At 40.5% G+C, this 27,377-nt stretch overlaps 1 protein-coding gene across 1 annotated transcript; it reads left to right on the forward strand.

The window, feature by feature from the left end:
• LOC139317544 (vomeronasal type-2 receptor 116-like) lies at positions 1-25,876 on the forward strand. Its single transcript, XM_070944620.1, has 5 exons — positions 1-36; positions 428-1,279; positions 23,436-23,663; positions 24,763-24,889; positions 24,981-25,876. Exons 1-5 carry the CDS (start codon positions 1-3, stop codon positions 25,874-25,876), a joined length of 2,139 nt encoding a protein of 712 aa, XP_070800721.1.
• The last annotated feature ends 1,501 nt before the right edge of the window (positions 25,877-27,377 follow it).

Raw genomic sequence — 27,377 nt, forward strand, 5'->3', positions numbered from 1 at the left:
ATGGCAACTGTATTGTGCATCTACAAAGTTCCTCAGGTAAGATGTACTGAAGATATACATTATTCTGCCATAAATTTCGTTTTATCTATTTTTTTAAAAAAGAAAGAACTTTCAGATTCCTAGTTATTATTTTTTGCTTGGTAGGATCACTATAGCAACAAGAATAATTGTAATTCTGAACAGACAGTGGGAATATTTGGCATAGCAAATTGTTCCCCAATTCTAGACATTGAATTAAGGTTGAAATGAGACTACTTCCAGGAAAACGTATTTAGTGATATTTAGGAGCGACACCTTGGTTGATATTTCAAAATAAAAACAACTAGTATTTCATTACATAGACTCAAGGGCAGTCAAAGAAATGAATATTCATGTTTTCAGAGGCTCACATAGACCTTTGGAATTGCATATGTTTATTTTTCTGTAGTTGACCTATGGCTCTGCTCCAGTCATGGATAAAAAAACTCAATCAATTTTCTTCCAACAAATGTTTCCAGATGAATCCCATCAACGCAAGGGCCTCTTGCAGCTACTGTTGTCTTTTAGATGGATCTGGATTGGAATTCTTGTTGTAAAAGATGAGAAAGGAGAGAAATTTGTCCAGGAGATGATTCCCACATTTTCTGAGCATGGCATCTGCACAGAATTCATAGCAGAGTTACCAAATGTAGCTTTTTACAGTGATTTTACTGATACCATAGATGAAGGATTACATATATACCATGTTCTCATGAACAGCACAGCCAATGTGATAATCTTATACGGTGAAATTCAGTCCATATCAGTTCTGAGAACTTTCCTCCAGTTTTCAGAAGTGGAGGATATACCAAGGAAGAATAAGATTTGGCTTATAACTGCTCAGACAGATTACACTTCAATGTCTGTTCATAAATCTTGGAATATTCATTTCCTACATGGTGCTTTATCCTTTGCAGTTCACACAAAGACAGTCCCAAAATTCCAGGAATTTCTTCAGAACTTAAGTCCAAACAACAACCAACACGATCATTTTCGGAAAGATTTTTGGCAACAGGCATTTGATTGTTTCTTTGCAAACTCAAAAATGGAGAACTTTGAGAAGAAATGTACTGGACAGGAGAGGCTTGAGACCCTTCCCACATCTGTGTTTGAAACACGCATGAGTGGACAGAGTTACAATATTTACAATGCAGTCCATGTTGTGGCACATGCTTTGCAATCTTTGTATTTATCCAAATCCAGGAAAAAAACAATAGTGAAAGAAGGAAGTAAACAGCTTCGCAATCAAGTGTGGTGGGAGGTAAGTTTGTAATTAGAGTAGTGCAGAAACCCCAATATCAGTACTTGCAACATCTGTCAGTAAACTTTAGCAAATAATATTCTTTAGAGGTATTGACACTAAGTCTGAAAGCTGTACAATTCAATTGGAAAATAACTTAAACCTTTATGGGGAAAAATACCAATAAACATATTCGATAAACATATAAAATACATTGGTTGTATAAGTGTACACATCTTCTTGTAAGTGGGGATAATTAATTCATAATTAATCACATTCAAACTGATGGAAACTAGTAGTCAGTACACACCTGCATCAATTCAAATGTCTCTAATATAGCTTGTGTAAAGTGCAGCTGTTCTAGTAGTTTTCTGACACTTACTCAGTTGCCTCTTACAGGAAAACCTATGGTCTATAACTGTGATGGCGAACCTATGGCATGCGTGCCACAGGTGCCACATGTAGCCGTATCAGTGGGCATTCCAGCTCAGTTCTGGCACACATGTGTGTGCCGGCCAGCTGATTTTCGGGATTTCTGGGCCCACCAGAAGTAGGGAAACAGGCTGTTTCCTGCCTCTGGAGGGCCTGCGGTGGGGTGGGGTGGGGTGGGGAAGGTCCGTTTTTCTTTCTCACTTGGCTCCAGATCCTCTCTATGCATCTGGGGAGGGCGAAAACAGCTTTCCCCACTCCTCGAAGGCCCTCCGGTGCCTGAAACGGCCCATTTCCCAACTCCCGTTTGGACAGGAAGTGACATTTTTTTTCTGTCCCCAGCCTCCAGAGACTCCTAGAGAGGCCCTCCCCAGATGCATAGAGATGATCTCGAGCCAGGTGAGAAACTGGGCCATTCCGTGCCAGGAGCGGGAGGGAGAGGTGGTTTACATGTGCAGGGTGGGGTGCATAGAATTATGGGTGTGGGCATGCATCCACACAAACCTTCCCCGCCCCCCCCCCCTCCTGGCACACGATGGCAAAAAGGTTAGCCATCACTGGTCTATAAAGAGTGTAAAAAAAACATCAAAGAGATCTCATTGTAGGAAGGTATCAGTCAGAAGAATGGATTACAAAATAATTTCTGACATACTGGATATATCATAGAACACAGTGAAGGCAGTCATCAACAAGTGGAGAAAATATGGTACAACAGTTGCATTACCAAGAATTAGATGTCCCTCCAAAATTAATGAAAACCATTAGAAAATAGGTCCAAGAGGATGCCAAGAGGCTTATAACAGCATTATAGGAACTGCAGGAATTTCTGGCAAATACTGATTGCGTCCTATATGTGACAACAATCTCCTATATTCTTCATATGTCTGGGTTGTGGGTTAGGGTGGCAAGATGGAAGGTTTTTCTTAGAAAGAAAAAACATCCAAGCCTGGCTACAATTTGCAATAAACTTACATTAGGTCTGACAAAAGTAATGTGGGAAAATGTATTATGCTCTGATAAAACCAATGTTGAAATTTTGGCGATAAAATTCCAAACAGAACAACTTCCAACTTCCTTCTAGTTTTCCCATTGACTTCACTTGTGAAAAGCCAGCAAGGAAGATTGCAAATTACAACCATTTAAACCTAGGAGGACGCAATAGTCACAAATGCAGGCCAGTTGCCAAGATCCAGGATTGTGATCATATTTATTTATTTATTTATTTATTTATTTATTAGATTTCTATACCGCCCTACTCCCGAAGGACTCAGGGCGGTGCACAGCCAGACAATAAAAACACATACAATACAAAATTTAAAAAATAGAATAAAATCAAATTAAATAATTTTGGCCCCGACAAATTTAAAACCCCAAACTTTTAAAACCAATTTAAAATTGAATATATAAATACTAAAAGATATTTAAAATTTTAAAAATCTTTTATAAAAGAGGGGGAAAATTAGGCCAGGCCGGCCTGGTGAAATAGTAAGGTCTTTAAGGCGCGGCGGAAGGTGCGCAGATCCGGGATCCTCCGTATCTCTGGGGGGAGCTCGTTCCAGATAGTAGGTGCCCCCACAGAGAAGGCTCTCCCCCTGGGGGCCGCCAGTCGGCATTGTTTGGCTGACGGCACCCGGAGGAGCCCCTCTCTATGGGAGCGTACCGGCCGGTGGGAGGCTATTGGTGGTAGTAGGCGGTCCCGCAAGTACCCGGGTCCTAAGCCATGGAGCGCTTTAAAGGTGGTAACCAAAACCTTGAAGCGCACCCGGAAGACCACCAGGAGCCAGTGCAGCTCGCGCAGGAGAGGTGTTACATGGGAACGCCATGTCGCTCCCATTACCACCCGCGCGTTATGACCACTAGGGTGCTGTGATAGTGAGAATTTCAAGAAAGTCATACGTGTCACTCATTCTGCAACATTTCAATTTCAAAGGGTTGCTGAACAAGCAGTCTGTCACATGTAAATGCCTTATTCTCTAATATGTAAATAGTATATGAACGGGATATCAGGGGTTAATTTATTCTTCACTTCTTAATGTATTCATACTTCACCACTCCCATACCTAGCTCCACCCATTGTATATATAAGGAGCTGCACGCACCCATTCCTTGCTTCTATCTGTGAATATTCAGTGAATATAGAATGCCTTGTGTAAATAAAGAGAGATATATTTGAACTCTTAATTCTTAAATGTTTTATTGAGTCTGATCCTGAAAATATTGCAACAAGCTGGTAGCAGAGGATGGTTGAATTGACTCAATAAAAACTCAAATATGTCTAAGAGAGATAGACCCAACACCAGGGCATACAGCAAAGAAATGGAAACGGATCAAGAAATAATCGATGAGTCCACAAATGCGATTTCGAGAGAATCTGAAGAATACACCACTGAAGACGAAGAAATAATAAATGAAAATGATGACCGAGAGGAAAACAAAATAGAAAACAACGAACTCAGGTCAGAGATATTAAAACTGTTAAAAAGCCAGAAGAACGATGAAAGCCTCATCGCGAACCTCCAAGATATGCTGAAAAACAGCGGAGCAGCGAGAGAGAAGCACATCGCTACTGAAAAGCCAAAAGATTCAAAAATAGTGAGTGATACGATTACAGAAAAAAACGCTGTGAAGAAGAAAAACGGTGATCCCGCGCAAAATTTCGAATGGCAGCCATCTTGGTTTCAACAGACCTCCAGGGTGAGCGAAGCAGAGCCAATCAGAAAACTTGATTCAAAATTTCTGGCGCGAAAGACATTACTAGATAATGAAAATGAAAAAGAAAAGTCAAACACCTCAGAAGGATCAGAATCGGAAAGTGAAGGTGATTCAACAGATACACAAATAAAGTCAGCAATGAAAACGCTTTTTGCTGCATTTGGACCGAAACTAAAGATTACCAAAAAATCAACTAGAAAGCAAGCGAGCAAGCCAACGCCTCAAAATCTACCCGCTCCCATCCTGACGACGAGAGCACCGACGCCTGAACCCAGAGAGCCCTGCAGATACCGCCCCACACCGCAGACCGATGCAAGCACCAACGCTCTCAAGAGAAGAAAAAGAACAACCGCCATCGTCAGGACTCCCAAGATCGAGCCGGAGACCGATTCATCTGAGGAGGAGCAGAACGAGCGAGCCGCAACGACGAGAACCTCTCACGACGACTCCAGGAACGAAATGAGCAACGCGCATGCGCAAGACTACGCAGACAGCCCAGGAAGACATGAGTTGCTGAAAGGATCGTGCAGGCTCGTTGCGAGCATTCCCACGCCGTTTTGTAATTTCCAGCATTTACGAGACCACGGACTACCCCCGGTTGTAAGTAATGGACCCAATAATGTCGGAAACTTGCCCAGTGACTTCCCAAAGCTGAGAATAGATGGCATTAATTTACAAGAATGGTATCAGCAGCTCCAGGTTGTCTTTATGAAAGAAAACTTACTGTTTTTTATCACTAATCCCCCAAAAAGACCTTGGACTCTAAAGTTAGACTGCTTACACCATAGAGCATTTTTCTTATTAATTTCTAGTGTATCTCCTGCAATGTATCACAGCATTAAGCAAAATCTGACTGTCTCAGAAATTATTCAATGCATGTTCAATTTATTTCACAGTGATAGTGTAGCTACTACCACGAGAATGTCTAAAGATTTCTTTTCTTCTAGGATAAAACCAGGGGTTTCCATAAGTGAACATTTAATATCTTTAAACAAAATAAGAGCTGAACTGCATTTAAGGGGGGAGGTGATTTCAGACCAAACGATGAAAAGTGTTATCATCAACTCACTTGACCCATCATGGGATAATTATATGTCACATTTAGACACAATCAATCTAGGATACTTATCCATAGAAAGTCTATCCAATAAGTTAATAGCTGAAGACAATTCAAGGAGGAGTCGCTCTAACAACCACATAGAACACAAACCATATAGAAAAGTGGCTTTTCAAGAAAGATATAATGAAACATTTAGATGCCACAACTGTGGATCCAGGGAACACAATAGGAGAGATTGCCCCAAAATTTCAAAAGAAAGACATAGGTCAGAACACAGAAATAAATACAACTATAGACAGTCTTCCATTGATAGACATAGATATAGAAGCCCACCAAATTACAAAGAGCATAGAGGGGGCAGAGATAATTCAAAGGATAGAAAATCTGGTTCACTGAATGGACTAAACAAACAAGACAACACTAACATACAGCAAACTGAGAACAATAATTGGCTTATTGATTCTGGAGCAACTAATCACACCACTAATAATAAAAGTATATTATCTTCATTTATAGAAGATAAATTTGTAATAAAGGTAGCTAACCAAGAAAAGGTCCAAGTAATAGGTAGAGGGAATGTAACCTTACCTGGCCTAGGAAAAATAGAGGGGGTATTACTAATACCTGAAATACCTCATAACATACTAAGTGCCATAAAACTAAGCAGAGATTCTGATATTAATATTGTGTTTTCAAAAGGAAAAGCGACCTTGGAGAAAAATAAAATAGATATAGGTACAGTAATGATTAAAGGAGGCCTACCTTATTTAATAACAAAGGAGAAATGGTTACACAACATTGATTCAAATATGGAAGATTGTATTGAACTAGATAATGGAAACATTAGTAACAGTGACAATGATGAATGTAAAGTAGCTCATAATCACAAGGATGCACATAATGAAAAAAAACCAAAAATAGGTAAGCCAATTCATGATGAGTGTGCTCATGTTTTACATAGGAAGTTAGGACATGCCAGTTTTCCTGTAGTACAAAAAATGACTGAACACGCAGAAGGTGTTAAAATAAAAAATTGTGAAAACTATTTGGAATGCTCAGTATGTAAGTCTACAAAACTAAAAACTAGTCCCAGGCCTAGAAAATCAACAAGGTCAACCAACAAAATTTTTGATTTAGTACACATGGACCTGGTTGGTCCACTAACTCCATCAATCACTTATAAAAAACGTTACTTCCTAACCATTGTGGACGATTATAGTCACTATGGATTTGTTTACACATTAAAACACAAAGATGAAACTTTTCAGAAATTTAAAGAATTTTACAAACGCGTAGAAACACAACACAATATCAAAATAAAACAAATCATGACAGATAGGGGATGTGAATTCATGTCTAAGGAATTCTCCCAATGGCTGAAGGACAAAGGAATGTTACATTACACATCTAGCCCATTTTCTGCATTCCAGAACGGAATTGTAGAGAGGAAGAACTCAACATTACAAACCATGATTAGATGCACATTGGAAGATGCTGGCTTAAGCAAACAATTCTGGTCAGAAGCCCTACAATATTCCAATTACACACAAAATAGAACTTGGTCCAGCATTGTAAATAAGACACCATATGAAGTGATGTATAATAGGAAACCAAAATTAGCACACATGCACATATTTGGAGTCACTGCAGACGTACACATACCTAAACAATTAAGAAGAAAGGGAGAAAATGTGTCTAGAAGACTTAGATTTATGGGATATGAGACAGGTACAAAAGGATACAGATTCATTGATAATAATAACAAATTTATAGTTTCCAGAACAGCTGTGTTCCATGAACAGGCCAACTGGTCTAAAATACATCTTAATGAAATATTCCCAAGCAACAACACAGATACAAAATCCCAAGAGAAAAGGACTATAGAAAAGCAAAATGACAACAAACATAGAAACAAAACCAAAACATGGACAAACAGTCAACACAAAATAAAGACAGATACATTAACAAAAAAGGAAGCAAGATATTTGCATGATAATAATAGTAAACCTGAAAAAACAATTAGAAACACCAGAAACCAAATGCCAAATAAGTACAAGGATTATATAATGCATATGGATGGAGAATAAACGACACCTAATACGTATGAGGAAGTGTTAAAACTTCCTCCTAAAGAAAAAGAAAAATGGGAATTAGCAATGACAAAAGAGATGGAAAGTTTACAAGGATTAGATGTATTTACACCTGCAATTGCACCAAAGGACAAAACCGTTATTGGCACTAGGTGGATATATAAAATTAAAAATTTAGAGGGAGGCAATACTCTATACAAGGCTAGATTAGTTGCACAAGGTTATGCACAGAAATATCCCGAGGACTATACTGACACATACTCCCCCACAGTAAGAACTGAGAGTGTCAAAACAGCTCTAGTTGTAGCATCAGCACTCAATCTCGATGTATTCCAATATGACATACAGACTGCGTATTTACACGCAAAATTAGATAAGGAAATATATGTAAGAGCACCTCACAGTCAATACACAAACAAGAATGAGACTTGGTTATTAAACAAAAGTTTATACGGGTTAAAACAATCTGGTAAACGATGGTATGATTGTTTAGTAAAAGTACTTAAAACCATGGATTTCAATGCTACTACTGCTGATAACTGTTTCTTTGTTAAAAAGGGTGATGATTATATAGAATTTGTATTGATCTATGTGGATGACATTTTGTACATAGGTAAACATAAAGAAAGAAGAGAAACATTTGTAACAAAGCTAAATGAACATTTCTCATTGAAATCTTTAGGCAAAGTAAATAAGTATCTTGGTGTTCAAATTAGTAAAACTAGAAGAGGATTCAAGCTTTCTCAGAGAGATAAGATCATAGAACTCTTGAACAAATGTAATCTAAGCGATGCCAAACCCTGTGACACTCCTATGCAGACTGACTTCCTAAGAAATGCAGATGAATCATCCCCTGAGTTCAAAGATAACACATTCTATAGATCAATCATAGGTTCCCTTCTTTACATTTCCAATTGGACCAGACCTGATATCGCTTTACCCCTCAATTTATTGTCCAGACATGTTAGCAAACCAACAATGTACCATTGGGAAGCTGTTAAAAGGATATTAAGATATTTAAAGAATACCTTAGATTTTTGTTTGATATTAGAGCCTAATAATGTCAAGGAGCCAAACCTCACATGTTACGCAGATGCAGATTGGGCTGGAGACACTTTATGCAGAAAAAGTACATCTGGTTATTTATTCCTCCTTAACGGTTGTCCTGTTTACTGGTACACTGGCAAACAAGATTTAGTGGCCACTTCAACGACAGAAGCAGAATATGTTTGTCTATCTAAAGCAGCAAATAACCTTGTATGGTTTAATGATTTAATTTCTGATATTTGGAAAAAACCTGCCTTACCTTTTGTCATGCATGAAGATAATAAAGCGGCTATCGAAATATCTAGATCTGACGCCATTGGACAGAGGTCCAGACATATAGACATAAAATTTAAACATGTGAGACAGTTATCTCAGGATGGATTTATTAAAGCGGTGCATTGTGAGACATCAGAACAATTAGCTGACATATTAACAAAACCTTTGCCATCTAAGCAACATAAATACTTGACTTCCAAGTTATATGTTTTGTATTGTTCTGAATCTGAATGTAATTGGTGTAGCATATCGAATCGGCATTTAGAGGGGGATTTGTCACATGTAAATGCCTTATTCTCTAATATGTAAATAGTATATGAACGGGATATCAGGGGTTAATTTATTCTTCACTTCTTAATGTATTCATACTTCACCACTCCCATACCTAGCTCCACCCATTGTATATATAAGGAGCTGCACGCACCCATTCCTTGCTTCTATCTGTGAATATTTAGTGAATATAGAATGCCTTGTGTAAATAAAGAGAGATATATTTGAACTCTTAATTCTTAAATGATTTATTGAGTCTGATCCTGAAAATATTGCAACACAGTCATTACACAAACATCACTTGTATTTAGGTGTTGTTCTGCTGCCTCATTTATACAGACCCCAAATGTTGCCTAAGAAATCAATAACATTTAGATCAGGACTAATTTTATAGTACCAGAATTGTTATGTAAATAGGTTTGTTTGGCGGGAAGTTCGAATTAACTGACCATCAGCTGATTGGCTGACCACCACAGCTGCAAGGTATATAAAGGGAGCTGGCTCCCTGGATCAGTTGCTGGAGTCTCACCATATAATAAAGAGCTGTTGTCACTAACTACTCTGGCTTGCTGCGTCCTCATTCACCCAACTTAACATTGGCGACGAAGGTGGGATTTTGAGGCCAGAAGCAGAGGAGAGCTGAAGCCACACTCGAGGAAAAAGAGCTGAAGCCACGTTCGGAGAAGGGGACCGGAGACCGCATCCGAATCCAGCCAGGCGAGCGAGCGGAGCACAGGAGAATCCCGAAACGATGTCTGCCTATACCCCGCCAGCGCCTTTCGACCCCAAGGAAGAGAAGTGGGGATCCTACATGTCTCGGTTCGAGTGCTTCATGGTGGCAAACGACATGCAAGGGCTACCGGACGTTCGAAAGAAAGCCCTGTTCCTGAGCCACTGCGGGCCTAGGGTCTTCGACACAGCCGAAGCATTGTCGGAGCCGAATTCGGTCCACAACATTTCCTGGTCGACGCTACAGACCCTGCTAAAAGACCACTATGCACCAATGCCATCGAAGTATGTCCAGCGCTATGATTTCCGGCAACGGCTCCAGCAGGAGGGCGAATCGATCAGTGAATACGTCGCCGCCCTGCGTAAGGCCGCAACCCAATGTGAGTACCGAGACCTGGATGAGATGCTCCTAGAGCAACTAATTTGCGGAGTGAGAGATAGCCGGCTCCAGAGAAGGATGCTTGCGAGGTCAAACCTGACCCTACTCATCGCGCTAGACGAGGCCAGGGCTCAAGAGTCATCAGTAAAGGCTGCAGAGAGACTAAAGAGCTCCCACCTAACCAGAACAACGCAAAAGACAGCGCCAGTGCACCGAGAGGCCATGAGCACCGCGAGCGAGGGGGAGTCTGAAGAAGAGGTCTACCGCACCGAGCAGTCCCGCACAGCCCACAGGGAGCCCAGAGACGGATGCGCCAGCTGCGGAGGGTCCCACTCACAACAAAACTGTAAATTCAGGGACGCCGTTTGCCGTTCCTGTGAGAAGAGGGGCCACATCGCTCGGGTCTGCAGATCCAAGACACACCAGAGCTACAAACCACATGGCCAACCCTTCCAATCAGAGCCGGCGCCACACCGAAGGCCCAACAGAGATGGCGGAAACCGGAAGGGCGCGAAATTTGAAGACGCTGGGGCCTACACCATACGCATCGCACAGACCTGCACCTCGCCCGGAGAAAAGACCTACACCACGGTCGAGATCGAGGGACGGGAGTGCCAGATGGAGATCGACACGGGATCACCGATATCCATCATGTCTTGGGAGAACCTAAAGAAAGTCATCCCCAGCGCACGCAAGCGACAGCTCCAGCCACAGCAACGCAGATTGAAGGACTACCAGGGGAACCGCATACCCGTCGAAGGAAGAGGCGAGTTCCAAGTAAAGTACGGGGAGTTTACCGAGAAACTGCCCCTCACCATCGTCAGCGACAACCTCCCAAGCCTCCTGGGCATGGACTGGTTTAGAGCCCTAGGCATGGGGTTCACCGGAGTAAGGAACGTTCGAAGCACCCTGAAGGAGGACCTGATGCAAGAGTTCCAGGACGTGTTCGACGAAAGGCTTGGCAAGTATGTGGAGACCCCAATTGTGACACCGGTAAAGCCGGACGGATCAGTGCGCATATGCGCTGATTATAAATGCACAATTAATAAGGCCCTGCAGCAGAGCGCCTATCCAGTGCCCATCGTCCACCATTTGTTGCATTCCCTGGGCCCTGGCAAGATCTTCGCAAAACTCGATCTTGTGCAGGCATACCAGCAGCTGCCAGTAGATGGCGCTACCGCAGAGGCACAGACTATCATAACCCACAGAGGGGCCTTCAAGTGCACCCGCTTGCAATTCGGAGTAAGCGTAGCCCCCGGACTTTTCCAAAGTACCATGGAGCGGCTACTACAGGGTATCCCCGGGGTGGTGCCCTATTTTGATGACGTGCTCATTACTGCCGACAATGAGCAACAACTAAGAGAAAGGCTGAGGGAAGTCCTAAGGAAATTCAGGGACGCAGGACTCAGAGTGAAACGAAATAAATGCATGATCGCAGTCCCTTCAGTCGAATTCCTAGGATACAGGGTAGATGGCACCGGCATACACCCAACAGAGAGCAAGATCAGGGCAATCAGAGAAGCACCCACCCCCAAAGACAAGGCAGAGTTACAGGCCTTCCTGGGACTATTAAACTTTTACGCCATTTTCCTAAAAGACAAGGCAACAGTGGCAGAACCCCTACATAGACTGTTAACCAAGAAAGCCACTTGGAAATGGGGGAAGGCGGAAGACAGGGCATTCGCCGGCGTTAAAAAACTGTTATCAGCTGAAAGCTTTCTAATACAGTACAACGCAACGCTTCCCCTGGTTTTAGCATGTGACGCGTCCCCGTTTGGGGTGGGAGCTGTCCTGAGCCATAGACTCCCGAATGGCCTAGAAGCACCCATCGCATACTACTCCCGAACTCTATCAAGCGCCGAGCGAAATTATAGCCAGCTCGACAAGGAGGCCCTCGCCGCCGTTTCGGGAGTAAAGAAATTCCACGAGTACTTGTTCGGGAGGGATTTTGAACTAATCACCGACCATCGACCGCTCTTGGGTCTCCTCGCAGGAGATCGACCAACACCGGCAGCACTATTGCCCAGGATGACACGCTGGGCCATTGAGTACATAGAGTTGTTGCAGCACTTGTCTGAAAGGCAGGCTATAATTCTATATGCCACTTGATGAAATCATTCTGGTCTCTGGGTGAGCACTGGATCACATTTGTAGTGTCTTTGGAAGTACTCTTTGTTGTGTTTCACTGATAGAAATGAGATTTAAATAGGTAGAGACTACAATGTCTCCCACTAACCTGTATTGTTTTGCCAGCACTTCCTTTTTTTAAGTGTCCTACTAGGGAAGACTGTGATGAGTCTTCTTTAGTGGCACTCAGGAATTGTATGTCTAATCTAATGAAAAGAAGGACTAGTAGAGATATGATACCAGTGTTCCAATATTTAAGAGGCTCCTACAATGATGAGGGGGTCAACCTATTTTCAAAGCACCAAATCGCAAGATAAGAAACAATGGATTGAAACTAAACAAGGAGAGAAAACCTAGAACTATGGAGAAATTTTCTAACAGAGAGAGCAATCAATGAATGGAATAGATTGCCTTCAGAAGTTGTGGATGCTCTATTACTAGAGGTTTTCAAAAAGAAACTGGACAATCATTTATCTGAAATGGTATAGGATCTCCTGCTCAAGCAGGGGATTGGACTGGAAGATTCTAGAATAGGATAGGATAGGATAGGATAGGATAGGATAGGATAGGATAGGATAGGATAGGACAGGACAGGACAGATCTACAGTACCTATAATCAATGCCTATAAATATGCCTACATTATATCTCTATTTTGGTTTACAGATCTCAAGATAATATTTTTGTCTTGTGGCTCATTCCTTCTTGCCTCAGGAGGCCCTCAGATCTTTTGAAGATGTTTGCTTAGGTGACAGTGTCACTATCACAATGGCATCATTTTGCTTGTCTCTTCCAAATCCTATGGGTCTCCATGGAAAATGGAGGAACAAAGCAGAAGCATGTTATTTATTGTTCCCATGATATTCCATCTCATAGATGGAAGCCCCAAAGATTTTTGAGATGATTTGATAGTATGTTATACTCTGTATTTCTCTTTGAAAAACATCTCAAGAAGACAGGTCAGTTTGATCTACTTCAAAGATCTTCTTGCAGGCAGAGACATGTGAACACAAAAAGAAGGTACTCATGGAAGATGTTAGCATTCATGTTAATAGTAATCATTATTACTACATTCTCTCATTATTAAGAAAGAATGCTTCCAATTTCAAGGCAGTGTTTGTTTTGTGATAAAAATAACACCAGTTCTTGAGAGGTTATATATGTGCCAGTATTTTGCTTTGCATTTTCCAAGATCTTAGATGAATAATAAAAATATTGTACTGAAACACATTCCACAAAATGTATTGTAGTGAAGGATGGCAAGTGCCATAATAAGAAACAAACACCTTGTAATGCATTTTTAATTTTGATTATTTGGTTTTGCAGAATATTTTTTCAGAATTACCAGCATATCCTGGCCTTAGCGTTTACTATAAAACAGATAAATGAAAATCCCCAAATCCTACCCAATGTCACGCTAGGCTTCCACATTTTTAACAGCCATTTTAGTCCAGGCTGGACTTACTTTGCTTCAATGTTGCTGCCTTTCACTCAGGGAAAATTCATCCCTAACTACAAGTGTGGGGTCCCATTTTCCTCGCAGCGTACGCCTATCGCCTGGTACATCGGCCAGGGGCGGACATGGGCAACACAGACGCACTCAGCCGATGCCCACTACCCGACAGCCTAGAAGACCCCACACCCGGCATCCCCATCTTGCTGATAGACGTCTTGGACTCTGGGCCCATAACATCAGCCGAGGTTGCAAGAGCCTCAACCAAAGACCACGTGATCTGGACAGTCGCAAGTTGGGTCATGAGGGGGTGGCCGGAAAAGATTGGGAGCGGGGAATTTAAACCGTTCGCGGGAAAACGGGACGAATTGACAATGCAAGGGGGTTGTTTGCTATGGGGCGATCGGGTTGTTATTCCTTTACGTTTATGGGAAAAAGTCTTAACATTGTTGCATGAGGGGCACCCGGGAATTGTAAGAATGAAGGGGCTAGCCAGGAGCTACGTCTGGTGGCCCAGCATGGATACAGACATTACCGAGTGGGTGGGGAGATGCCAACCCTGCCAAGAGTCCAGATCAGATCCACCAACAGCACCCGTGAGGGAGTGGGAAAAGCCCCAGGGACCCTGGTCCAGGATACACATTGACTTTGCAGGCCCATTTCACGGACAGACCTTCATGGTCATAGTAGACGCATTCTCCAAATGGTTGGAGATCAAGCTAATGAAGGCCACTACCACCGACGCAACCATCAGGGAGCTAAGACAGTTATTCGCCACCCATGGGTTACCGGACATCCTAGTGTCAGATAACGGGCCACAATTCACCACAACACAGTTCGAGGGTTACTTAGCGGGGCTTGGGATCAGACATGTCCTTTCGGCTCCGTTTCATCCGGCTAGTAACGGACAGGCTGAGAGATTTGTGAGGTCAGCAAAGGAAGCCCTTTCACGTTTAAGTCCCGGAGACTGGCAGGAAAGGATAGACAAGTTTCTAATAGCTCAGCACTCCACACCCTGTACAGCCACAGGCCGAAGTCCGGCAGAACTATTAATGGGGCGGAAACTCCGAGGAATACTAGATAGGCTCAACCCCAATTACTCCCCAGAGGTCTTCAAGGGGGGGGGAGAGAAAGCTTAGAGAGTTCACCATAGGAACACCGGTACACGCTAGGAAGTATGGACAGGGCCCGCTCTGGGAGGCCGGGACAATCACAGAAATCACGGGGCCCAAATCATACAGGGTAGACATGGGGGACGGGAGAGTTTGGTGCAGACATATTGACCAATTAAGAAAACGAATCACCACAGACACCGACGACAAATTAGACGACCCCATCTCGGACTACAACTACCAACCAGAAACACAAACTACAAGCCCGAGTGGAGCGGAGGACTTAGCTGTGGAATCTGGTATCCAGCGCCGCCCCATCGAGGTAGTCCAAACAGCCGGAGAAGTCGCCGCCCACGAGGAGGTCCCGGAGGCCTCATTAGCGGAGCAGGGAGAAACAGAAAGTCCCTCCAACCTGCTCGACGCCGCCCCTCCGACTGAACTGCGCAGGTCAACTAGGACTCGAACACGCCCTAGTCACCTGAGAGACTTTGTATGTAAATAACACCCCAAGTGACTTCTGGGAGGGGAGGAGTGTTATGTAAATAGGTTTGTTTGGCGGGAAGTTCGAATTAACTGACCCTCAGCTGATTGGCTGACCACCACAGCTGCAAGGTATATAAAGGGAGCTGGCTCCCTGGGTCAGTTGCTGGAGTCTCACCATATAATAAAGAGCTGTTGTCACTAACTACTCTGGCTTGCTGCGTCCTCATTCACCCAACTTAACAAGAATCCTACAAGTCTGAGTGTGCTTAGCCCTCCCTCATATTCTTTTTGTTTGATGTGGGTGTGACTGAAATGTTTTCTCTTATATTTGTTAGTCCAGACTCCAGATCTTATTTGACTGTTGCCTTGATAGTGGCTCGCTCTATCCAGTCCTTCAAGACCATTCCTCTAGAGATGGAGGGAGGTTGATTTCCTTAGTCTCTTGGTTAGCTGGCCAGAAATTGGGATATCAGACATTGTAACTGTGTTTCTCATGATTGAATGCATATGACTCCTTTAAGTGAAATGATACTGAGCCCATCTAGATCAACATAACTCAATTTCCTGCATGATCATTTCTCTCTCTCTTTTCAATATAAGATTACATATTTAAAAATGGAAGACATTTTTAAGAACAAGATTAAAAAATACCCTTACTGAAAAAGTATGTCTTACTGTACGTATGTGTGCGTATGTGTAGTGTGTATACATACTGTTCTGACCTAGGCTTCCTGATATAGTAAAAAGCACACTATTAGTCCCAAAAACCTTTTTTTAATTTTAACTGCTGTGAATTCCTTTCATTCACAGCACGTGCTGAATCACCAAGAGTTTATAAATAGTCCAACAGCTGTCTGCCATAGTCCTTTGGATAAGGCTAGTAAACACCTACCTTTATCTTCTTTGACACGCTGCCAAAGATCTAATTGGCAATTATCTTGGCAAGGCCACATAGAAACACAGAGTCAAAAACAGAGCTTCAAAGTATAAACTGACACCATCCACAATGTTGCTTCCTGCAAAGGCCCACATGCCTTTGCTCTTCCTTTAGGTCTTATGAGAGGGGCCAATCATCTCCAAGCCTTACTCCCGAGTCGTCCCTTTTGTTTTAACTGTTCTTGCCTTCTGGCAGCTCTGCGCATGCACACACTAGGAACAGACTCCCCCCATTCCTCTGCCTCTCTGATGTCTGACTCTGGAGGTTCTGGAGTCCGCACATAACTCCCAGATGGCCGTGGCTCCATCTCTGCCTCTGACACAGAGCTCTCGTCCAAGCCTTCCCCAGACTCCAGGACTGGCCCATGTTCCTCCCCAGCCTCCTCACTGTCCAACTCTGCCGCCAGCTCTGCAGACTGCTGGCGGACCACAACACATACATATATACTTGCATAAATACACACACATATACATACTTACATACATACATACATACACATATAACTTTTCAGCTACATTTTCTTTTATCTTATTACTTATCTTGCTTCTAGTCTGTTGGATTGTAACTGCAATAATTCAAATCAAACTTTATCATGGCTAGGGCAAGTACATGACTCTTTAGAAGTAAGAATAGGATTAAACTTTATAGCCTTATGCATCATTGTATTTCTTATATATTTGTCAGAATTCACCTAGTAGTTTTAACAATTAATCTACAAAGTGTTGGTTCCCCCCTTTTTTATATATTGTTACGATATTTTCAGGATCAGACTCAATAAATAATTCGAGAATCAGATATTCAAATATATCTCTGTTTATTTACATAAGGCATTCTATATTCACTGAATATTCACAGATAGAAGCACAGAATGGAGGTATGCAGCTCCTTATATATACAATGGGTGGAGCTAAGTATGGGAGTGGTAAAGTATGAATACATTAAGAAGTGAAGAATAAGTTAACCCCTGACACACACTGTCCATGTACTATTTACATAATGGAGAATAAGGCATTTACTTGTGACAAATCCCCCTCTAAATGCCGATTCGATATATTATAACAATTACATTCAGATTCAGAACAATATAAGACATGTAACTTAGAAGTCAAGTATTTATGTTGCTTAGACGGCAAAGGCTTTGTTAATATGTCAGCTATTTGCTCTGATGTTTCGCAATGAACTGCTTTGATAAATCCATCCTGAGATAACTGTCTCACATGTTTAAATTTTATATCTATATGTCTGGACCTTTGTCCAATGGCATCTGATCTAGATATTTCGATAGCAGCTTTGTTATCTTCATACATAATAAAAGGCAAAATGGGTTTTTTCCAAATGTCTGAAAGTAAATCATTGAACCATACAAGATTATTTGCTGCTTTAGATAGACAAACATATTCTGCCTCTGTTGTCGAGGTGGCTACTAAATCTTGTTTGCCAGTATACCAGTAAACTGGACAACCGTTAAGAAAAAATATATAACCAGATGTGCTTTTTCTACATGAGGTATCTCCAGCCCAATCCGCATCGGCGTAACATGTGAGGATGGGCTCCTTGACATTATTAGGTTCTAATAATAAACAGAAATCTAAACTATTCTTTAAATATCTTAATATTCTTTTGACAGCTTCCCAATGGTATAGTGATGGTTTGCTGACATGTCTGGACAATAAGTTGAGAGGTAAAGCAATATCAGGTCTAGTCCAATTAGAGATATAAAGAAGTGAACCTATGACTGACCTGTAAAATGTATTATCTTTAAATTCAGGAGATGATTCTTCTGTATTCTTCAAAAAATCAGTTTGCATGGGAGTGTCACAGGGCTTAGCGTTACTTAAATTACATTTATTCAAGAGCTCTATGATTTTGTCTCTTTGAGAAAGTTTGAATCCCCTTCTGGTTTTGCTTATTTGAACACCAAGGTATTTATTTACCTTACCCAAAGATTTCAATGAAAAATGTTCATTCAGTTTTGCTACAAACGCCTCTTTCCTTTCTTTATGTTTACCTATGTACAAAATGTCATCCACATAGATTAATACAAATTCTAGGGAATCATTCTCTTTTTTAACAAAGAAGCAATTGTCAGCAGTAGTGGCATTGAAGTTCATGGTTTTAAGAACTTTTACCAAACAATCATACCATTGTTTACCAGATTGTTTTAACCCGTATAAACTTTTATTTAATAACCAAGTCTCATTTGTGTTTGTGTATTGACTGTGAGGTGCTCTTACATATATTTCCTTATCTAATTTTGCGTGTAGATACGCAGTCTGTATGTCGTATTGAAACACATCGAGGTTGAGTGCTGATGCTATAACCAGAGCTGTTTTGACACTCTCTGTTCTCACTGTGGGGGAGTATGTGTCTGTATAATCCTCGGGATATTTCTGTGCATAACCTTGTGCAACTAATCTAGCTTTGTATAGGGTATTGCCTCCCTCTAAATTTTTAATTTTATATATCCATCTAGTGCCAATGATGGTTTTGTCCTTTGGTGCAACTGTAGGTGTGAACACATTTAGCCCTCGTAAACTATCCATCTCTTTAGTCATGGCTGCTTCCCATTTTTTCTTTTCTTCAGGAGGAAGTTTTAACACTTCCTCATATGTGTTAGGTATTGATGATTCTTCATCCATATACATTACATAATCTTTATATTTGTTTGGCATTTGATTTCTGCTACTTCTGATTGCTTTTTCTCGTTTACTATCATTGTCATGTAAATACCTTGCTTCTTTTTTAGTTAATGAATCTGTCTTTATTTTATGTTGACTGTTTGTCCATGTTTTGATTTTATTTTTATGTATGTTGTTACTGTGTTCTTCTCTAATCCTTTTTTCTTGGAGTTTGGTGTCTGGGTTGGTGTTTGAGAATATTTCATTAAGATGTATTTTAGACCAGTTGGCCTGTTCATGGAACACAGCTGTTCTGGAAACTATAAATTTATTGTTATTATCGATAAATCTGTACCCTTTTGTACCTGTCTTGTATCCCATAAATCTAAGTCTTCTGGATACATTCTCACCTTTGCGCCTTAGTTGTTTAGGTATGTGTACGTCTGCAGTGACTCCAAATATGTGCATGTGTGCTAATTTTGGTTTCCTATTATACATTACTTCATATGGTGTCTTATTTACAATGCTGGACCAAGTTCTATTTTGTGTGTAATTAGAATATTGTAGGGCTTCTGACCAGAATTGTTTACTTAAGCCAGCATCTTCTAATGTGCATCTAATCATGGTTTGTAATGTTGAGTTCTTTCTCTCTACCACTCCGTTCTGGAATGCAGAAAAAGGGCTAGATGTGTAATGTAACATTCCTTTATCTTTTAGCCATTGGGAGAATTCTTTAGACATGAATTCACATCCCCTATCTGTCATGATTTGTTTTATTTTAATGTTGTGTTGTGTCTCTATGCGTTTGTAAAATTCTTTAAATTTCTGAAAAGTTTCATCTTTATGTTTTAATGTGTAAACAAATCCATAACGACTATAATCATCCACAATGGTCAGAAAATAGTGTTTTTTATAAGTAATTGATGGTGTTAGAGGACCAACTAGATCCATATGTACCAAATCAAAAATTTTGTTGGTTGATCTCGTTGATTTTCTAGGTCTGGGATTAGTTTTGAGTTTTGTAGATTTACATACTGAGCATTCCAAATAGTTTTCACAATTTTTTATTTTAACACCTTCTGCATGTTCAGTCATCTTTTGCACTACAGGAAAACTGGCATGTCCTAATTTCCTATGCAAGACATGAGCACACTCATCATGAATTGGTTTACCTATCTTAGGTTTTTTTATATTGTGTGTATCTTTGTGATTATGGGTTACTTCACGTTCCTCATTGTCACTGTTACTATTGTCTCCATTATCTATCTCATTGTCATTTTCTATACTTGAATCAATGTTGTGTAACCATTCCTCCTTTGTCATTAAGTAAGGTAGACCTCCTTTGATTATTACTGTACCTATATTTATTTTGTTTCTCTCTAATGTTGCTTTTCCTTTCGAGAACACAATGTTAATGTCAGAGTCTCTGCTTAGTTTTATGGCACTAAGTATGTTATGGGGAATTTCAGGTATTAGTAATACCCCCTCTATTTTTCCTAGGCCAGGTAAGGTTACATTCCCTCTACCTATCACTTGAACCTTTTCTTGATTAGCTACTTTGATTACAAATTTATCTTCTATAAATGAAGATAATATGTTTTTATTATTTGTAGTGTGATTAGTTGCTCCAGAATCAATAAGCCAATTATTGTTCTCTGGTTGTTGTATGTTAATGTTGTCATGTTTATTTAGCCCATTCAGTGAACCAAATTTTCTATCCTTTGAATTATCTCTGCCCCCTCTATGTTCTCTATAGTTGGGTGGACTTCTATACCTATGTCTATCAATGGAAGACTGTCTGTTGTTGTACCTATTTCTATATTCTGATCTATGTCTTTCTCTTAGAATTTTAGGACAATCCCTCCTATTATGCTCTTTGGACCCACAATTGTGGCATCTAAGTGTTTCATGATATCTTTCTTGAAATGCTACCTTTTTATATTGTTTGTGCTCTATGTGGTTGTTATAACGACTTCTCCTTGAATTGTCTTCAGCTATTAACTTATTGGATAGACTTTCTATGGATAAGTATCCTAGATTGATTGTGTCTAAGTGTGAAATATAATTATCCCATGATGGGTCAAGTGAATTGATGATAACACTTTTCATCGTTTGATCTGAAATCACCTCCCCCCTTAAGTGCAGCTCTGCTCTAATCTTGTTTAAAGATATTAAATGTTCACTTATGGTAACCCCTGGCTTTATCCTAGAAGAGAAGAAATCTTTAGACATTCTTGTGGTAGTGGCTACGCTTTCACTGTGAAACAAATTAAACATGCATTGAATAATTTCTGAGACAGTCAGATTTTGCTTAATACTGTGATACATGGCAGGAGACACACTAGAAATTAATAAGAAAAATGCTCTGTGGTGTAGGCAATCTAACTTTAGAGTCCAAGGTCTTTTTGGGGGGTTAGTAATAAAAAACAGTAAGTTTTCTTTCATAAAGACAACCTGGAGCTGCTGATACCATTCTTGCAAATTAATGCCATCTATTCTCAGCTTTGGGAAGTCACTGGGTAAATTCCCAACGTTGTTGGGTCCATTACTTACAACCGGGGGTAGTCCGTGGTCTTGTAGATGTTTAAAGTTGCAAAACGGCGTGGGGATGCTCGCTACAAGTCTGCATGATTCTCTCCGCATTCCATGTCTTCCTGGGTTGTCTGCGTAGTCCTGCGCATGCGCGTTGTTCATTTCGTTCTTGGAGTCATCGAGAGAGGTTCTCGCTGCTGCAGCTCCCTCGCTTTGTTCTCCTTCCGATGAATCAGTCTCCAGCTCGATCTTGGGAGTCCTGGTGATAGCGGGCGCTCGTTTTCTTTTGCTGAAGGCGCTGGTCCTTGGATTAGTCTGCAGCGTGGGGTGGTATCTGCAGGGCTCTCTGGGTTCAGGTGTCGATTCTCTCGCCGTCTGGATAGAAGCGGGTGGATTTTGATGCGTTGGTTCGCTTGCTTGCTTTTTTGTTGATTTTTTAGCAATCTTCAGTTTTGGTCCAAATGCAGCAAAAAGCGTTTTCATTGCTGACTTTACTTGCATGTCTACTGAATCTTCTTCGTTCTCTGTTTCTGATTCTTCTGAGGTATATATTTTTTCTCTTTCATTTTTTGTATCGAGTAAGGCTTTTCGCGCCAGACATTTTGAATCCTGCATTCTGATTGGCTCTGCTTCGCTCATCTTAGGGGTCTGTTGGAACCAAGATGGCTGCCATTTGAAATTTTGCGCGGGATCGTTGGTTTTCTTCTTCGCTGCATTTTTATCTGTAGGCATATCACTTACTATTTTTGAGTCTTTTGATTTTTTAGTAGCGATGTGCTTCTCTCTCGCTGCTCCGTTGTTTTTTAGTATATCTTGGAGGTTCGCGACAAGACTTTCATCGCTCTTTTGGCTTTTTAAAAGTTTTAGTATCTCTGACCTGAGTTCGTTGTTTTCTATTTCGTTTTCTTCTTGGTCATCATCTTCATTTATTATTTCTTCGTCTTCTGTGGTGTATTCTTCAGATTCTCTCGAAATTGCATTCGTGGACTCATCTATTATTTCTTGATCCGCTTCCATTTCTTTGCTGTATGCCCTGGTGTTGGGCCTATCTCTTTTAGACATGTTTAAGTTTTTATTGAGTCTATTAAACCATCCTCTGCTACCAGATTGTTACAATATTTTCAGGATCAGACTCAATAAATAATTCGAGAATCAGATATTCAAATATATCTCTGTTTATTTACATAAGGCATTCTATATTCACTGAATATTCACAGATAGAAGCACAGAATGGAGGTATGCAGCTCCTTATATATACAATGGGTGGAGCTAAGTATGGGAGTGGTAAAGTATGAATACATTAAGAAGTGAAGAATAAGTTAACCCCTGACACACACTGTCCATGTACTATTTACATAATGGAGAATAAGGCATTTACTTGTGACATATATATTGAGATTCTGTGCTAATTTTATTTCAGTAATCTGATATTTTACCTCTACTGCTATTTTGGAATAAATGTTATGTTATTTGATTGGTATTGGCCTACAACCCCCCCAAAAAAAGTTTATATATATATATATATATATATATATATGTAGGTCTTTGGTTATTCGGGTCTTCTCCCACGTAAAATTGGAAGTGTCTTGGCAACGTTTCGACGAAGTCTCATTCGTCATCTTCAGGCTGGTGTTCTCGGCTTCGTGCTTCCAGGAAGCACGTCGCCAAGACACTTCCAATTTTACGTGGGAGAAGACCCGAATAACCAAAGACCTACATACAAACACCCGCGAAAACCTGAGAAAACATATATATATATATATATATATATATATATATATATATATATATATATATATATATATATATATATATATATATATATATATATTTCTTTAAAGAGGCATCCATATATATGTTTTGAACATATGAATTAATTTCCGTCCCTTTATCCTGTTCTCTTTTTCTGTGTTGCTGTATTTCAGGTTCATTCCTTTCTGAAAAGCATCAGATTCAACAACAGTGTTGGTGAAAAGATCTCCTTTGATAAAAATGGAGAATTCATTGGTGGATATGATATTATCAACTGGATCACATTTCCAAACCAGTCTTTTCTTAGGGTCAAAGTTGGAATGGTAGATCCCACAGCTCCAGCGGATGAGTTCTTCAATATTTCTGTAGATTCCATCATGTGGCCAGTAGGCTTTAATCAGGTTAGCTGTTTCAATCTAGATTTGTCTGTCTTCATTTATATACTATAAAAATATGATTACTAATGAAAATTATCATCTCTGAATAATGTTTGTACTAACTAGAAATGTCCTGGAGAAGGAAAACATTATCTGTAAGAATGTTTACTTTTCTAATAGTTGGCATAAAATATTGTACCCTTTATTTTGGCCCTGTTAGTTATGGACCATGTTTTCATGGTTTAGAAGTAAGAGCTAAAGTCCAGTGTACTATATTACACCAGTCTGCTGACTTCTTTAACTAACCAGAGCAGAAATTGTCTTTGGAGAGTGAGGTTGATAGTTATGAAAGGCCATAGATGCCAATAATGATAGATATTTAATGAATTATTATTTCAGACTGAGTCCATGTCAAAATGATGAAAGTCCCAAAGCATCATCTCTGAATAGACTAACTGCAAATGTCCTCAGGAAGAAAAGAAAATAAATCTGCAATTGGTATAGAATATTTATGTTGCACCTCTGTTAATTATGGACAATGTTTTTCATGATTTTTGACGTAAAAGCTGCAAGCCAGTATACTAGATTTCATCAGTCTGGAGATTTCAAAATTCAGAGGCTGAGAAAACCATTGTTAACTAACCAGCACAGAAATTGTCTTTGGATAATAGGGATGATAGTTATGAAAGGCCATAGACGCCAATAAAGATGGATATTTAATGAATTATTATTTGAGATCAATTACAGTGCATCTCAAAATGATGTCATCACATTACTTCTGCTTATTAAGTACTTCTTCTCCCCTCTGTATCTCAAAATATTCCGCCAGTGTACCAGATTTCATCAGTCTGGAGATTTCAAAATTAACCAGCACAGAAATTGTCTTTGGATAATAGGGATGATAGTTATGAAGGGCCATACACGCCAATAAAGATAGATATTTAATGAATTATTTGTCAACTTGTAAAGACAATTTCAAGCCAATTCCATATTGAAATGATGTCAATGCACTACTTCTGCTTATTAATCCATTTTTGTTCTGTTGATTCCACAGTAACAGTATTTCTCCAAGCACTTCCTTTCCTCTCTGTATCTTAAAATATTCTTCTTCATTCATTGATAGGCATTACCTCTATCTTTGTGTAATGATCCTTGTGAGACAGGATACAGCAAGGTCAAGAAAGAAGGAGAGTCATTTTGCTGCTATGATTGCCGTCTGTGTCCAGAGGGGAAAATATCAAAGGAGAAGGGTAGGAAATTTCCAAATTTAATGGGACTAAGCAACAAGGATACAACACTATATAGAATCAACTATATCAGTTCCACTCTGTTCTTTTTCAGACAAGGATGACTGCTCTCCATGTCCAGAAGATCAATATCCAAATCCTGACAAAAATATGTGCATTCCAAAGCGGATCACTTTTTTGTCCTATGAAGAACCCTTAGGAATCAGTCTGACTGTTCTTTCTCTTTGCTTTTCTTTGTTGACAATTTTCGTAATAATAATCTTCATGAAACATAAAGACACTGCCATTGTCAAAGCCAACAACAGAAATCTCACCTACACTCTTTTAGTTTCTCTCTTCTCTTTCCTTTGTGTGTTTCTATTTGTTGGGAGACCTGATAAGATTGTGTGTCTCCTTCGACAACCAGCTTTTGGACTGATCTTTTCTGTGGCAGTTTCTTGTGTCCTGGCCAAAACTTTTGTTGTGGTTCTAGCATTCATGGCCACCAAACCTGGTTCCAATTTGAGGAAATGGGTTGGGGGAAGAATGATCAGTTTCATTCTTCTCTCCTGCTCCCTTGTTCAAATATGTTTTTGTGCTGCATGGTTGATAACATCTCCACCATATCCAGATTTTTATACGAAGTCAATGTCTGAAGAAGTGATCATGGAGTGCAATGAAGACTCGGTCATGTTCTACTGTGTTTTGGGCTTTATGGGTTTTCTTGCTCTGATTAGCTTCTCTGCTGCTTTTCTAGCTAGGAAGTTACCTGACAGCTTCAATGAAGCCAAATTCATCACCTTCAGCATGTTGGTCTTCTGCAGTGTTTGGCTGTGCTTTATTCCAACCTATCTAAGCACAAGGGGAAAATACATGCTGGCTGTGGAGATCTTCTCCATGATCTCCTCCAGTGCTGGATTATTGGTGTGCATCTTTTTCCCCAAGTGTTTTATCATTGTGATGAGACCTGAACTGAACAATAAACATCAGCTCATGAAAAGAAAGTTTTAAGGATCATATTCTTTATTTCTTCATGTTGCAGATCTTCCCCACTTGCATATTTAAGCCAGAAAACAATCTGTAGTTAGATTGGCCTCCTATGTTGCAGTTTCTATCCTGCCCCTGAGATTTGGGTAACTCATAACTTTTTTTCCTTCTGAAAGGCAATTTAAAATTGGGGATCATAAAACAAATAAATAATAGCACAAATTAATTTATTGAGATATCTCAGTATGTGACAGACATCTCTGACTAAATATATAGATTAAACGTGAATTTAAATATGTTTTTACTGGTCATCTTAATTCCTATGCATGCTAAAGGTAAAGGTTTCCCTATTCAGTTGTGTCTGACTCTTGGGCATGGTGATAATCTACGTTTCTTGGCTGAGGAAGCCAGCATTCTCCGAAGACATTTTCTGTGGTCATGTGACCAGCATTGCTAAATGCCAAAGGCACACAGAACGCTATAATCTTCCAATGTGGTACCTATTTATCAACTTGCATTTGCATCCCTTTGAACTCTTGGGTGGGCATGAGCTGGGACAAGAACCGGAGCTCACAAGTGTAACACTTGGGTCTCAAATCTGGATTGTCAGCTTTCCAAAATCACCCTACAAACCCTGAAGGAATGGATCAATTCTTTTATAATGCCAAAAAGGACAACAAAACCAATCCAGTGCCAAACCAGCCAATAACTGTCCTAGCAGCTGACTATGCATAATTATCTACTGGAGCAACTTGGGTTAAAAGCCAGGTTTTTTATTTATTTATTTATTTTTATTTTATTGAATTTGTATACCGCCCTACTCCCGAAGGACTCAGGGCAGTGAACAGCCATAGAATAAAACATATAAATACAAAATTTAAAATAGATTAAAACGAATTAAATAATTTGGCTGAACAAATTTAAAACCCCGATAATTTAAAACCAGATTTAAAATTTCCATTTAAAAGGGGAAAGACTTAGGTCAGGCCGGCTTGATGAAATAGGAAAGTCTTGAGCGCACGACGGAAGGTACGCAGATCCGGGATCCTCCGTATCTCCGGGGGGAGCTCGTTCCAGATAGTAGGTGCCCCCACAGAGAAGGCCTCTCCCCCTAGGGGCCGCCAGTCGACATTGTTTGGCCGATGGCACCCGGAGGAGCCCCTCTCTATGGGAGTGTACTGGTCGGTGGGAGGCTATTGGTGGTAGCAGGCGGTCCCGTAAATAACCAGGTCCTAAGCCATGGAGCGCTCTAAAGGTGATAACCAAAACCTTGAAGCGCACTCGGAAGACCACCAGGAGCCAGTGCAGCTCACGCAGGAGAGGTGTTACATGGGAGCGCCACGTCGCTCCTGTCACCACCCGCGCGGCCCGCACTCTGCGCCAGTTGGAGCCTCCGAGTGCTCCTCAAGGGGAGCCCCATGTAGAGAGCGTTACAATAGTCCAGACAGGAGGTGACGAGGGCATGAGTGACCATGCGTAAGGAGTCCCGATCTAGAAAGGGACGCAACTGGCGAATCAGGCGAAC

This window comes from Pituophis catenifer, unplaced genomic scaffold, assembly GCF_029215685.1.
Source record: "Pituophis catenifer annectens isolate HBS135680 unplaced genomic scaffold, rPitCat1.0.hap2 SCAF_5, whole genome shotgun sequence".
Taxonomy (NCBI): Eukaryota; Metazoa; Chordata; class Lepidosauria; order Squamata; family Colubridae; genus Pituophis; species Pituophis catenifer.